This window comes from Rhineura floridana, chromosome 9 (genome assembly GCF_030035675.1).
Source record: "Rhineura floridana isolate rRhiFlo1 chromosome 9, rRhiFlo1.hap2, whole genome shotgun sequence".
Lineage (NCBI taxonomy): Eukaryota > Metazoa > Chordata > Lepidosauria > Squamata > Rhineuridae > Rhineura > Rhineura floridana.
In genome coordinates this window covers 70,522,413-70,538,741 of record NC_084488.1, presented here as the reverse complement: position 1 = coordinate 70,538,741, position 16,329 = coordinate 70,522,413, and the positions used below count along the sequence as shown (strand labels likewise).

At 41.4% G+C, this 16,329-nt stretch overlaps 1 protein-coding gene across 4 annotated transcripts in view; it reads right to left on the bottom strand.

Annotated features, from left to right (window-relative positions):
• ELF2 (E74 like ETS transcription factor 2) overlaps positions 1–16,329 on the bottom strand; it is a 49,196-nt gene that overhangs the window by 15,819 nt on the left and 17,048 nt on the right. For 2 of the 4 annotated variants that reach the window (XM_061584961.1, XM_061584962.1), the window contains exons 2-3: positions 12,217–12,429; positions 11,259–11,424 (exon numbers count right to left, since the gene is read on the bottom strand). In XM_061584961.1, the coding sequence (XP_061440945.1) occupies positions 11,259–11,424; positions 12,217–12,291 (241 nt within the window). In that variant the 5' untranslated portion in view covers positions 12,292–12,429. Of the gene's footprint in view, positions 1–3,761; positions 4,021–11,258; positions 11,425–12,216; positions 12,430–13,054; positions 13,146–16,329 lie in introns of those variants that run through there. The other 2 variants (XM_061584960.1, XM_061584964.1) reach the window with 2 other exon arrangements.

Below are 16,329 nucleotides of genomic sequence, written 5' to 3'. Positions count from 1 at the left end.
TTCTTGGCCTTTGTGCAGGAGTTAGGCTTGTCCTCTTAAACAGCTGTCACTGTAGCATTCAACACAAATTTATTGTGTTCTGGGGTATTTAAGGTTAGGTAGCACAGAGTTTATTTACTGCACAGTGATATCTAGCCCACATTGCATCATACACTAGTAGGTGCATTTTTGGAGTTACCGACATGGAGAAACAGTAAACTTTGAGTTTGACATGACCTGCTTCTCCAAATAGCATCAAGTACAAGACTCTTTTCAATGAGTGTGTGCAGGGAGATAAATCCCTTAACAATAGGGGTTCCCAAACTGTGGTCCATGAACCACTGATGGTCTGCAAGCTTCATTTAGGTGGTCCACAGCATGTCTGCAAAAATACAATCAAAAGCATACATTACCTAGCACAATGCAGTGCAATTGCTACTATAAGCAGAAAAATCATTAAGTGGTCCTTCAAGACCCTCAGCACTTTGCAAGTGGCCCGTGGGGAGAAAGGTGTGGGAACCACTGCCTTACCATATTTATGGACACAACTTCAAATTCCTAAGAGCCACATAAGTTTATAAAGCATACAGAGCACAATACATTCAACTAGGACTCTTTGAGAAATCCATATTAGTAACTACTATTTGACTACTTATTTCAGTTACAGGAAATTCAGCACTATTATCTTCCTAAGTCTTTGTTCCCTAAGCTTGCTCCTCCCCTGCCTACACATATCCATCCTGTTTTCCCCAACAATATGGAGGTACACCTGTACCTGTAATGTTTCCAACCCAGGCTATCTTTCTTCATCTTTTCTCATTTCCTGCAACCTTTCTCTCCTTCAGCACCCCTTCTCCGAACCACACAGGCTTCCTTTCCTCATAATAGCACGCAACTCCTTTATATCAAGACCTAATGTAAGATTTATCGAATTACATTCCTCATTAAAGCTGCAGCATTCTTGACATTTATCTTCCCCCCCTTACCATTTAGAGTATTTCTAAACATTCTATAATGTCACAGTAGCGTAGCTTATCGGTGGTAGCAGGCAAAGTGAAACACCAGGTATGCAACATTGTTATAACCACATATTAGTAACTAGGTATTGCTACATGAGAATATACTTGGGAGTCTAAATTGGGGGGACGGACACAGTGAAGAAACAATCAAATCTTTGAGAAAACCTTTAGGGGAACCAGCTACTCTTCCAAATCCCCAAAAATGGCAAGGGCAGGAGCTGTGCATGTACAGCACCTTTGTGTTGCAAGTGAACCATAGCAACAGACACCAATGCACAGACACAAGCCCTTGGCAAGCTGGAGAAGGGAACCAGACATGCTTAAGAAAAGCAAGCAGTTTGTCACATGCTTTCATTTCACCTAGGGCCTTATTCAGATAAAGAACAATGCTTAGAAGATGCACACCACAGTCTCCAAGACCATTTCATCCCAATTACTTTTTAAGCAGTGAGTGAACTCCCTTCTCAATTTAAAGAATGGAAAATGGGAATTCACCCCAGAATCTGTGCCTTCCTTGCAATTTCCTGCCCTCCAAAAATCACTTTAAGCCTTAAGAAACCCGGGGAAGTTGTGGCCTACTAACATTTGCTCTCTCAGAATCCAAACTTCCCATCCCTTTCCTAAGAAAGGTTAAGGGGTCCCTTCTTGTATGCATAAATATATGTATTAGTTTCCAATGTGATAAATCAGTACAGATATATTATTTTAAATATATATTACATTTTGCTTAAATATGTTTTTCTCCACTCTTATATGTATATCCTACCCTATCCTTTCTTCTGCAGAATTCAAAGCAGTGTGCATAAGGTTGTCAAGCAATCACACATCCAGGAACAAACCAGACCAAGATTTGTGTTTTGTTTTCAGTGTGGTTGCAGTTATGAGTTCTCAAGACAGCTATAAATAAGTCTGCCAGCATGAAAAAAGGTTGACACAAGGGCAGCTAGAGAGAAAGAATCTTGACTTCAGCAGTTTTGGCACTGACTTGTTAAGACTGAAATTACCAAGACTGGGATGAATAAATACATAAATCTAACAAAGATCAGCAGCATACACCAATGTGGTGTTCTAAAGCTTGCCAAACAAGAAGCATTGACAGGTTACCCTCAGCACCAGTAATCATGCAAGAAGCCTCCTGACTAAAGTAAAATAGACAAAAAAAAACAGGAGCTGGGAGGGGCTAAGAAAACACAATGGCTTGTGCATCCTTAAAACTCACCTACTCTTCATTCTTTTTAACTCTCATCCCAATGAAATGGATACATAAGACAGTATCAGTTAAAAAAAAGGTGTATCACAACTTTGAAGTTCATGAAAAGACCACAGGGTTCAAACAATCAGTTCTTATTTTGGGACAACAAATGTTTATATTCTTCAAACTAGAAAGTAACCACTGACATCTTAATCAGACATTCCAAATGAAGTTTAGCACTAAAGTAAAAATATTTACACTTGTGACTGACCTGTCAATCACACAATATTATGAACATTAGTTTGTACTATTATCATTAGATCAATGAAAACTTGTGAGGAAAGCAATACCAAATAGTGATGTTTGAAAATGCTGTCACAGAAAGCAACTGGCGGGAGGGGAGGAATACGTGTAAGGCTATTTTAAAGAATGAAAAGGATAACAAATAATAGAACAAATAAAGTTCACTATATCATCAATGGACGATAACTAAAAGGCAGGAATATGCTGATACTAGATATGCAACGATCTCCATTATCTGTTAGAGCCACGGCCACTACTGGAGGATCACTGCTCCGCACAGGACATTTATGAACGCTATAAACCCACTGCAATTCTTCCCCCGCCTCACACCAACCCCGCCCTCGCTTCCGTATTTACAATCCTTCCTCTTCCCTCCAATTCCGTGCTTGCATTGTCAGCGCCAGAAAGCGCTGCCACTCAGCCTTTCCCTCATTCCTATTGGCCTGACGGAGCCTAACCCCGCCCAATGAAGACCTCAACCTTCTGATTTCGAACGTTCTTGACAGTTGATTGGCCGGCCAGGCCCGTCACTGCCTCCTCCCCACCCCGCATACTGGGGCTCCTGAGGGAGCTTCGCGCTTCCGCTATTGGGGGGGTGGGTGAGAGAATAGGCTCAATACCCTTCCTTCCAGACGGCACATGCCGTTCACCAAGGAACAGCCTTAGGCTCAGTGACACCACTATCCCCCATCTTATGATTTCGGGCTGCTCCTACATGCTCCACAGTACACCACTTAATTTAGAGGGCAAAAGACACCTCTAAAAGAGGACCCTGAACCCATTGTAGCCCCTACACCCGCCAGAGGAACCTCGGCACAAGGAACAATTATTGAAAACAAGAAAAGAAGAAGGCTATTATCTAAAAGGAGCTAAAAAAGGAAGCCACTTTTCTGTTCCACAGATAGCGCGTGGCGCGGCTGGCTGGCGGCAAGCATAAAAAATCACCAGTCTTCCTGGTTTTGGCTCCAAAAGAAAAAGCAGCGGCGTCCGCTCCGCTCATACCAGCAACGCACGCACAAACACGCAAAACACAACACTGGGCAATCAGGGCCGCTGCCCGCTTTCCCCGGGTGCAGCGCGGCCAGGTTGCTAGCGCATAACCCACGCCAAGGTGATCACTTCCTGGATTCGTCGTCCCTCCATTACTCCAGCGCCGCCCCCGAGAAGAGCGAGCAGCGTCCGCACCTCCCTCCGCATAACCCACCCTTTGGTTCTCCCTTCTCTTTTACCAACGCCCCCTCGTCCCGCCATTTCGTGTCGCCGCTTACCGGCGCGGATGAGCAGGTCGAGCTGATTCGTGGCCCCCTCATGCAGGGAAGTCGCCATGTTTATGCCGCTGGAGCAAGCGGCGGCGGCGCCTTCGCATTGACCCGCAAGGGCTCCCTGGCGCTCGGACGCGCGCACGCGAGGCCCCACTCGTCAGCGTGCGCGCGCCCTCACACAAACACATAAGGGCCAACCAACATCGCCTCAGCCGGATCTTTCTCCGCGCGCTCGTTCCCGCGGCCGACTAGCCACGCAAAAGGTTCCGCTTCCCCTCCTTCCCCCCCCCTGCATGTAGCGGCGGCAACAACAGCAGCAGCAGCAGCGGCGGCCAAGAGAAGCAGGGCCGACAGGCGAGAAGCGCTTCCTTCTCAAACGACGCGCACGCGATCCTTCCGCCACTAGACTCGCAGACAGGAAGTGCCAGGCGGACGCTCACCCTCCCCTTTTCCTCTTCTACAGCAGGCAGAACGAACGGCAGCAGGGAAAGGATCCGCTCACCCATCGGTCGCCATGACGGTCACCGTCACGACTAGGTTCACCTGCTTCTGAGGCTTCGTGCCAGATATTCACATTTCAGTCGGTCCAGCCAAAGAAAAAGTTGCTCACTTTCCTCTCCTCTTATCTTCCATGCAATTAGAGGGTGAGCTAGGTGAGAATGAAACAAGTACCCGCGCTTGAATGGAATCATTGTTGCCAGACCTGTTTTTCATTCTGCCTTAGATATGGCGCGAAGCCGCTTCTTCACTGTTCTTAACGTTATTGGTCTCGCAGCCCCTTTCTCTTTAAGGTACCGCTTGAGGAACGGAGTGAGCGCCGTTTATATCCGCTCCGAAGAGCAGTCTTAATATTTGTCCCTGTTTAGTTCCGAAAGTGCCGCCGAATAAAGAATTCTGGAATTTGAGTAAGGACACCCAAAGGCTTTTTTACAACGAGCCTAACTGAGTTTTGCTTTAAATACGTTCATCTCTATGAACTGGTCAACTGCTATCATATCTCAACTATATCGTGTAGGAGTTTTATTTCATTCGACGGCGCTAGTAGGCAATATCTGTGTCTAGCAGAGTCCTGCACTCTACACCAAGAAAAACCAGCTAACAAAGAGATTAGAGATCTCACTCCCACATAAATAAAGCTTCATAACTTCCAAGATCAACACACTGATGATTGCCTGGTGCATCTCACACACAGGGCATGAAGTCAATTGCCACTGGTCTCTATCACTTGATAGAAAAGAAGGTAGCTTCTTACTGCAGGTGGAAGTCTGATGCATATGCAAATTTGCAAATCACCTGCAAGACACCCTCATATACACACTCCACAGAACAAGTACGGTCATTGCAATTACATTGCATACTTGCATGGTTTTACCCTCTATGATGAAAGACCTATTAAGCTTGAGATGTTGAGACCTCTAATGGATTTTTCAGCTTAAGATGCAAGTTTATTGATAAGCAATGCTCAAAAGAGATGTAATCCTACTTCTTTTCAGGCACACATCTTTCCCCCTCACCCCCTCCCATTTTGAACATTGCTCATAAGTCCTCACACTGACCTCACCGAGTCTTATCTGCTCCATCAGGATGCAAGCAGATGTCTTGCAAATGATTTTCAAACTTTGCTGGGATACCACTGGAATATGCAGGCAAAAGCTGAAGTTAAATACTTTGGAACTATGTTCCTATGGTACTCTAGGCATACTGCATCCAGATTAGAGGCCCAACTATTATGACTAATGGACATTTAATTAATAAAGTCAAGATGGATAACAATTGAACATTACTAAAATCACTTTTCAAAATTTAAAAACAAATAAAACGCAAGGGTAGGCAACAGCTGCAATCCAAAGCCATTTATCTGAAAGTAAGTCATAGTGAATTCAGTGGGACACATTTCAGAGTAAACATGTATGGGAATCATTTTGGCTCTACAGGGCAGATTCTTATCAGGCTTGAGCTCATGGGCCAAATTTGACAGGTGGTAACATCAGGTGCAAGGTACTTTGAAGTTCCAAAGTCAGGACTTCAAAGCACCTTGCAAGGCACTCCTAAATTTTTTTCCACCATTTGCATGGGATCCTATCAAACTGAGCAGCATTTTACCTTTGCTCATCAACTGACGAGCAGTTGGTTAAATCCTGCTCCTTTGGCTGGGAACAGATGTGTACAGCCAACACAAGATTTAACCCCACCCTCCTGACAATTAGATGTTATGAATTATGTTAGCAGGTGGGTGGGTGGTTATGGTTTTGGGGAAAACAGCCTTGAGGGACAACTTGGACCCCCTGGTGGGCCAAAACTGGCCTGTAGGGTGGAAGTCTCTCATACTTTATGTATAGGCTATAAGGATTTCTCCATGCTGTAGCATCCAATACGGCTGCCTATTCCCATTTATTAGGATTAAATCAGAAGTTTAATGCAGCCTCCATTTAATCCACAAACACTGGAAAGATGCTAACCTCCCTTTTGGTACAGTCCTATGAGCTTCTGTGCTTTTAATTAAGTGTGCAGTATCAGGCAGAGGGAAGCAACAAATTCTGTTGTTGTGTTAGTATGACATAAGATAGGGCTGAGGCCAGGACTGGAGACAATAAACAACTTCCTAAAGGCTTTTCAGTCACCAAAAATGGAATAAAATGTTGCCACCAATTCAGCTGCATCAACACAATCCAATGTACCTGATTTTATGGCTACGTTCATACATAAACCTAAGCCAAACTATGGCGGACCACAACCTTTCCCAACCTTGGGTACACAGATGTTGCTGGACTACAACTCCCATCATTCCTGACCACTGGCCATGCTGGCTGGGGCTGATGGGAGTTGTAATTCAGTAACATCTTGAGGACCCAAAAGTTGGGAATGGCTGGCTTAGCACAAACACATGGGCTTCCAGGGAGGAGACTGCAGTTGCTTTGGTCCTCAGTCCTTTTAGCTCAGTACAGCATGGCAACTAAACCAAGGTTAGAGTCAGTGTGTCAGCTTGGGCTTGTGGTTAGGCTCTCTCCTTAATTAAGCACGAGCTGTAGCCAAGAAGAACCCTGGCTAAAGCTTGTGGTTAAGGAGGAGAGAGCTTAACCATGAGTTTGGGTTTGGACAACACACTAAGCATTGGTTTATCATGCCATGGGAGCTAAAAGGACCAGGATACAGAAGTCCTCTTGGTTGCCGGCCTCCCATTCCTTACCTCCCAGACTAAAAAGCAGGGAAATTCACTAATAGGCAAAATGGTACCAAATTCTTCCAAACTACACAGGAAGTGGATTGGACTGTGAAACACCAACCCAAATGTTGTTTGGCATTTTGACAAACTTGTAGGGCAGTACAATATCTCAGACAGGAGGTCAGGTCTCCTGCTCCCCTGGTGCCTTCACTATAGCTGCCCAATTTCCCTGCTTTTTAAAGTTTGATAGAAATATCTGTTGACTATAGGTACATTCTTAAACCGCAAGGGTTTTTGCCTATTAGTGAATAATTATGTCATTATCATAAGCTCTGCTTTCTGCATTCCATTTTCTTCTTACCTCAACGTTTACAATCTCCCGCCCCCAAATCATACCTGCAACTCAAGACAACACTTCATGTGTCTGATTAAGAGGACTATAGTCCATGAAAGCTTTAATACTTGTCTTAGTCTTTAAGGTGCCAGTTTATTTGTTGAGATTTTCATTATTTTCAGTTCTACACAAGCCAACCCCATCCTGCATACAAGCCCCAAAGAGCAGAAGAGGAGAGTGGAGGCAGCTTCAAGAAGGCAAGTACACAAAATATCCACCTTCTGCTATGTTCATAAGAACATAAAAAGAGCCTGCTGGATCAAGCCAGTAGCCCATCTAGTCCAGCATCCTGTTCTCACAGTGGCCAACCAGGTGCCTGGGGGAAGCCCGCAAGCAGGACCTGAGTGCAAGAACACTCTCCCCTCCTGAGGCTTCTGGCAACTGGTTTTCAGAAACATACTGCCTCTGACTAGGGTGGCAGAGCACAGCCATCATGGCTAGTAGCCATTGATAGCCCTGTCCTCCATGAATTTGTCTAATCTTCTTTTAAAGCCATCCAAGCTGGTGGCCATTACTGCATCTTGTGGGAGCAAATTCCATAGTTTAACTATGTGCTGAGTAAAGAAGTACTTCCCTTTGTCTGTCCTGAATCATCCAACATTCAGCTTCTTTGAATGTCCACAAGTTCTAGTATTATGAGAAGGAGAAAAACTTTTCTCTATCCACTTTCTCAATGCCATGCATAATTTTATACACTTCTATCATGTTCTCCTCTGACCCACCTTTTCTCTAAACTAAAAAGCCCCAAATGCTGCAACCTTTCCTCGTAAGGGAGTCGCTCCATCCCCTTGATCATTCTGGTTGCCCTCCTCTGAACCTTCTCCAACTCTATAATATTCTTTTTGAGATGCGGCGACCAGAACTGTACAGTTCACTGTATTAAATCACTATTTTTATTATGTTCAGCCAGCTAAAAAGTCACTTACCTTCAAAATCAAATCTGCAAAACCCAAAACAAGTTTACTGACAAAAATAAAATTCAGAAAAAAAATTAATTATATACACCAAGATCTGAAAAATTACTCAGAGAATACCATTTGTTCACCCCTGGTGGAATTTCTGCCTTTAAAAAAGAGCCCCTCTCCCCACCAAATCATAAACTACTTTTGATACTGCCCTCTCAGTTTCATAAACAATTTGCAATGCGGCACAGGGAAGTGCTGTTTGAGAAGCCCAAAGGCTCTCTTGAGTGTGCAGGTCTTTGAATCCTGGCCATAATTAGTTCAGACCTTGTAAGGTATCTCATGCAAAATCTATTCAAAGGAATTCACCACATCACTGGTTCCTCTAGGTGAAACACAACAGTAAACATATAAGGATATATTTTTGTTCAACTACGTATGTTTTGCAGGATTCTTACAGGCTTGCCTTAAATGCAGGAACTAAAGTATCTATGTTCACCGCCCAGAGAGCTATTGCTAGTCGGGCGGTATATAAGTTTTAAAAATAAATAAATAAATAAAGTGACAGAACTTCAAGGAGAGGGAGCAAAAGATTTAAAAAGCCAGCCCCGCTGGATCAGACCAAAATCCTATCCAGTCCAGCATCCAGTTTTCCACAGTGACCAACCAGGCGCCTATGGGAAGCCCACAAGTAAAACATGAGTGCAATAGCCTTCTCCCACTGCTTTTCTCCAGTGACTGGTATTCAAAAGGCATGCTGCCTCTGCCTTTCAGAAAGAGAGAACAACTCAGAGTTGTGCATGGCAAGCTTATGCAGTCAATGAGGCTTTCATTTTTCTCACTGCCTCATTCCTTACAGCATCTTTGCCATATACCCCAAGCTTCTCTTTACGCCTAGAAAATTTTTACAATTAGCATTGCATGTTGCATGACAGAGAAAGGATAGTGCTGGTTGTGGACCAGGCTTGCTGGTTCTTGGGAAAAGTATTAAGCTCACTTAACCCTACAATCAGGTGTATGCTATTTTAACAAGCGACCATAACTGATCACACTACTAGTGAAAAGAATTAAACAGAGTTCTGTCATTATTGGCACTTTACTCTGTTGAACTAGAACAGATCCAAACCTTACTAATGCCATTCCATTATCAAGCTAATTTCAAGGTATTGCTGTTAGTTTGTAAAGCCCTAAACAGCCTAGAGTCAGCTCACCTGAAGGACCACCTTGTCCCTCATACACCGGTCAAATCATAGCAATCATCTGGAGAACCCCTCCTGACTGTCCCATAGTTATCACACATTTGTTTAGCTTCTAACAAACTAAGACCTTTAGCATAGCGGCACCAATAATTTGGCACACTGTTCCTATTGAAATCAGACAGGCGCCTACAATTTTGATATTTTGTCATCTGCTAAGAACATTGTTCCATCAAGCATTTTTAGATTTTAGTGTTGGTCATTTGTTTTGTATTTATGATGTTTTAATTGTTTTATTGTACACTACCATGCTAATTTTTAATGTTGGCAGTTTATAAATGCTCTTATGAATAAATAAATGCAGATGTATAGTCTCACTGAACTAAGTCATAATAGCTTTATGAGCGAGTCACACTTACAGGTTTCCCATGGGCATCTAGTAGGCCACTATGAAAACAACAACAAGTTTATTGTACGGTCATAGACCCGATATACAAGTGGTTTAGCAAGAAGATTAAAAAACATGTATTATAAAATAAAAAGTAACAAAACCATGATAGTACAACGTTAAAATAGCATATTAATATCTACAAAAGGATCCTCTTACGTATAGTTTGGGCAGCAAAGATAAACTATGAAAACCAGATGCTGGACTAGATGGGCCATCGGCCCAATTTAACAAGCTCTTCTTATGTTCATACCTTCTACGAATAAAATAGTCTGCTAGCAGAGCTAAAGTAAAAGCACAATTAGAAATAAAACCCACAAATTGCAGTAAAACTTTTTTCAATATAAAGTATATTTATAATCCAACTATCAGTTAAAATTAGCCAGAGAACAGCAAATATTAAAATTATTTTATTAAAATTTAGTTTACATCTCATCTGGTGCCAACATTGTTATCTTTTCGGCGCCAGATCAAGACTTTCCTTTTCTCCCAGGCATTCTAACAGCATGTGCTGAGCTCTGACCCCAGGTCTTTTACCTTGTTTATCTGTTGCTTCCTGCTTTTAAACTTTGTATGGTTTTTTAAATTATATATTTGTTTTTAATGTTCAATGTTTTTAATTTTTGTAAACCGCCCAGAGAGCTTTGGCTATGGGGCAGTATATAAATGTAATAAATAAAATAATAATAATACAGTCCTAACCAATTCATTGACTTTCTTTTATCCATTTAGGCTGCAATCCAATACATGTCTGCTCAGAAGTAAGCTCCACTGGGTTCAGTGGGACGTACTCCCAGGTAACTATGCACTGAATTGATCAACTAAGGCTGCAATCCAAGTCTTGCTTACATATTGCAAACCTCAATTAAGGTGTCTTAAGGATACCAAAGGAAACAGCTTTTTAGTAGCTTATTTACAAAAGTGCAGCATTTCCACTCATTACAGTTTGTATTTCTTATTTTCATTTCATATGAAAATATCAAGCAGCTTCTAATATAGTAACACCAAATAGTTTTGAATAATCTCTTTCGCCCTATCCCCGGGGGGGGGATTCCAAATCAGATTTAACCACACTGACTAAATGAGTACTGTTGGCTTGTTAGCTGTGGTTTTCATTATTAACAGGAAAACCATAGCAGTCTCACCATAAGACACAAGCTTTCTACTAGATGGGATGCAAGCTAGAAGGAAAAGCATCTTCTAAATTTCTTCAGATTTTTCATGCAGAAAATGAGCAAGCACATTTGTGCAACATGCATAGCAACAGGCCTTCTAAGATTTCCAGGTCCTGCTCCTTTTTTTTTAATTAGCTGCTCCCATTAAATCCGCAATTAAAACATTAGCAACTCATATCAATTGATCAGAGTTTACATCCCTAGCAAAAAATAAAAAAGGTTTACCTGTTTTCACAGTTTCAGTCTCTATTTCTTGTTCTTCTGCAACATCTTGAAGAAGGTAAGTTTCATCATCATAAACAAAAATCTGTGCGGCATATCCTTGTTCTACTCTGGCACTTGGTATTGGCTCTACAATCACTGCTGGATATTCAGAGACAGGTTCATTCTCCTGTAGGGCACAGCAAGAGAATGTGTTACCATCCTAATCCAAATAATCCCTTCTATTTTCCTCTTAACTACTTCATGACTTTCACTGAACATTAAATAAAATAAAAAGTATAGAATTCATGGATTACAAGTAAATCTGGATACACTCATGGGTAGGGTCAGGGAGAAGATAGAGAGAATGCATCAACCACATCAGGAATGTACCATGAACCACAGAAACACAGTTAGTATACAAACATTATTGCATATAATTAACAAGCAGCATATAATTTCCATGATCCTGGCAGTTAACAAAGTACATGATTACATAAATAATTAGAAGTGAACTTAAATTGTGCAACTTTGGACTAAGTTCTTAAAGTCCTATTGGTTTCAATGTGATAGTTAAACATGTCCCAGATTTGGGCTTTTCATCACTGCTTATTCCTTTACCTTGTCCACATACCTGAATATTTTTAACAGATATTTGTCATTACAAACTTTATATTCCAGCTGAGATCTTGCTTTTCAAAAACTGTACCGATTCTCATGAACTACATATGGTCTGTTCTAAAAACTAAGTTATTTTAAAATAAATCAAGTTATTTTAATGATTCAAACATTAAAATCTAAATAAGCGCACTGATACATATTCCCCAAGTCAGCACCTGTGACTTATTAGACACTACAGTTCTCTATTCCCTCTGAGCATGCAGTAAGACATGGTCCTCTCCCGTTACAATATGCATCTTTTGCGTCCACAATCAACATTTACAAAAAGTGCATGAAGAAAGGTTGCACACAGTTTTCTGACCTTTCCTTGAATTTGTACTCCATTGCTGTCAAACTCCAGACCCAAGCCTCCACTGTCAACTGCTGCTGATGTCATGGTGCATTCCCTGGAAAGATTAGGAGGCTGACGGCAAAATATGTAAATCTTCTCAGTGATGGTAACTAGTAAAGCTGAGATACAGGAGGTTTGTAAACAAGGAAGAATGTTTCCAAAATCAACTTCTTTCCAGAAGTCCTAATGAGGGAGCATAAAGAGCATTGGTACATTTTAATATGTTGTTGCTTGTAGTAATGTGTACAATTGTACATCAAAATAGGGCATCATTTAACATTAATATGAACAAATAATATAATTGTAACTTACAATCATAATCTGGTGCCCTCCAGATATTTTGGACTACAACTCTTATCAGCTCCAGCCAGCATGGCCAATGTTCAAGGATGATAGGAATTGCAATCCAAAACATCTGATGGGTACCAAGCTGAGGAAGGCTGCATCTGTTTGCCATCGCATGACAGTTAGGAAATTTATACTTAATATGTGGAGGACTCATTCCCTTACAATATGTTTAACTATACACATTTACTTCCATTTTCAGTTACTTTTATTTAACTCATGCTTTTTATTATTTCAGGAACTACATATTCATAAACTGTTGCTTTTATTAATATTATAGTTGTGAGCCATTTGGGAAGCTGTAAGGTCATAAACTGCTCTAAAGATACTTCAATAAATAAATGCCAAACTATTAGGATCCTGTGCCCATGAATTGAAGCAATCTCATCTAGCCACTACTCGATGCAGAACACTGAGCTGGATCAGGCCTAGTTTGCTTCTTAAGGATTCACTATATTCTTACATTTTTGTATACACTTTGTTTCAGTGTCAGAAGCAGGGTGCCTTCCTCTGCTGCTAATGCAATTAAAGGTGATGACCAAGAGGACCCTGCGAAGCCTGTTAGCACAGCCTCCCCATAGCTTCTTGCATTGACCTAAGGAGAAACAACTTGTACAAGACAATTTCTTCTCACAGGAGGCCCTTTGCTGCCAGGGATATTCCCTGGTAGAGTGAAGTGCATGTGTACAATCTTTGCCTGAGGGAATTCAGGGGATGGTCAAACTGATCCCCCACTATTTTTCTGCAAAGATATGAAAGCCTCTACCATTAGTAGGAACCAGGGCTGTGGAGTCGGTATGTCAAACCTTCGACTTCGACTCCTCTATTTTTCTACTGTCCGACTCCGACTCCTTCATAAATGGCAAATGTATATTAACTTTTCTACTGTCTGACTCTGACTGACTCCTTCATAAATGACAAATGTATATTAATGTATTAATATTAGTAAATTAATATTAATATTAAAATATTAATTTTATTTTGAAGTCGGAGTCAGTACATTTCTACTGACTCCGACTCCACCCCAAATTGCTTCCGACTCCACCCCAAATTGCTTCCGACTCCACCCCAAATTGCTTCCGACTCCACCCCAAATTGCTTCCGACTCCACCCCAAATTGCTTCCGACTCCACCCCAAATTGCTTCCGACTCCACCCCAAATTGCTTCCGACTCCACCCCAAATTGCTTCCGACTCCGACTCCACCCAAAATTGCTTCCGACTCCACCCAAAATTGCTTCCGACTCCGACTCCACCCAAAATTGCTTCCGACTCCGACTCCACCCAAAATTGCTTCCGACTCTGACTCCACAGCCCTGGTAGGAAACACCTCCTATCCTGTTCCTAATCCCTTTAGACACACTGTGTCCCACAGCAGACACCTACTTTATTAAAAAAGAGAGACATAGACTGATTTGGGGTAGTGTTGAAACATTTACTTCAAACTATGTTTCAGCTCATTAAATGAATAGGTATGCAGACAGATTATACTAATTTTTAGAAGATTATACAATGCCAAAATCAAGATCAACTATTCTAGCTTTCTCCCCGGCCACTAGAAAATGTCCAGCTGATTTAAGTTCCACCACAAATTTATAGACCCCTGAATAGAAATATATAAATAACTAAGTGACACTTTAAAACATATAATATAGACGACCCACCTGAAACAATGAGAGAAACTAAGTGTAAGGACCAAATCAGTGATAGAATTGCCCATATGTACATCTAGCTAAGACAGCAAAGGTAAGAAAAAGTTGAGCTTCATCTGCAAAGGAGGGTGGGTGGGAGTGGGAGTATGTTTGTTCATACATGTATCGAGAGAGAAAGAAATAGATGATTTGTAGAATTATCATGCCAATAATCCTTCCCTCTTTCCAACCCAACATCAGACAGGAAACAAAATGGTAGCAGTTAGCAGACACTCTTCCAGAGAGAGGGAATCAAGCAGCTGCCATAATGTGCATGCTGCAGGCAGTTATCAGATTCACACATTCAACAGCTGTGTGACGAATTCTGTATGAACAATTGTGTTAACACAACTAGTTCATTTTTGAGGTCCTCTGGGAGTGCCACATATGCAGCCATCATAAAACTATATTCTGACCTAGAGGCAGTTACAGGTTACCTCCTGTCTTGTCTTTTAGGGAATGCACCTTGGATAGGATACTTACGGTGGGTAACTGGCAGCAGAATAAAGGGAACCACCTCTAAATATTATTTACAAGAGCACTACAATTATTGACTATAAAAGTCAAAAGTGGGTGATGAGCATGACAATTCCTATTATCTCCACTGGTTTATTCCTAATGACATTCAGATTTTCAGGAAAGTACACTATTCAACAATTGCATGTAAGCAAGAAATTATAGTTGAATACAACCATATGAAACTACACATTTTCTCACAAGCAAAGTTTCAACTTTTAAAGCCAAACAAGCATTAAGTTCTAGAAATGTAGTTCTGTTAATCAGTTGCAGCAAAAAACAAATTGTAATACCTTTAAAGACAAAGGCATGACTTTTTGTAGAGAAGAGTCATTTTTTAATAAACTACTGGCTTAGAGTAAAATTTCTTCCCAATCTCAAGCACAAACAGCATTTCTGAGCATGGGTGCAAAACCCATTCCCAGAGTTCACAATGGTTTCATTCACACATCACAGTAAGTCACAGTCTAAAATAAACTGACTTACAAGCACATGGATACTGCTCAATCGCTTTAGCTCCTTCCTGTCCCAAGCTGGGGAACAAACCACAAAGTGGCTGGCTTAGCACTATGTGCAAACCAGTGTTCGTGGTTTGTTTCTCCCATACAAACCACAAGTAGTAAACCAAGAACAAACTTTGGACAGAATTAAGCCACAAGGTGGTGGTTTGCAGATAGTGCTAAAATCAGCTGCTCTGTGGTTTGTTTCCCAGTTTGTGAAAGGGAGGAATGAAGCAGCTTTTATTTTAAATAATGGCTTACTGTGACATGCAAACTAGGCCAATGTCCAGAAAGCTATCTTAGTATTCTTGACTAAATCCATTTTATTTAATTCTCCATTATAGTTAAAGTAAAACCTCATTTATACTGGTGGTTAAGGGACAAAGAATACGCCTGCATTATAATGAAAACTGAAAGGCAGTTAGAATGGTGTTTTTTTTCTTTAATAAAACAGACAAGGGGATCCAGGCAGAATCAGAAGAAGTAACCAAAACAAACAAACACAGTAACTGGGCGAGAGGAAAAAACAGGGGGGAAATGCTTGAAAAAGAGAAACTGCCGCTGCTACAGCTGAAGCAATACCACCACCATTGCAGCTGAGGGACTGAACAGGGAAGGAAGAAGTAGGAAAGGTAACACTGAGGGAAGAATAAATTAACAAATTAAACTTCACAGCAAACGGACTTGAGAACTAATCAAAACTGCAGAGACGACTTGAGTGATAGACCTTAGAAAAAAGCCTAGGAAGGAAAAAGGGTGAAAAACAATGGATTGGGGAAGAACATCAGGAGAAAAATTAAAATAACGCTGACAGGAAAAAATGGCTCAGAAACACCCAGGGAAGCAAATGGAAGGGCTCACCAGAGAACGGAACACTTAGCATGAAGAAAAAGATAGAACAAACAAAAAATAAAGTAGAAAGCAAGACTGCTGTAAAAGTGAACAAGAAATCTTCCCTGGTAGCATTTTCACTCAGGCTCACCCTTAAGGGTTAAAGCCAGAAAGTACAGTACTGGTTCCTAGACAGGCACT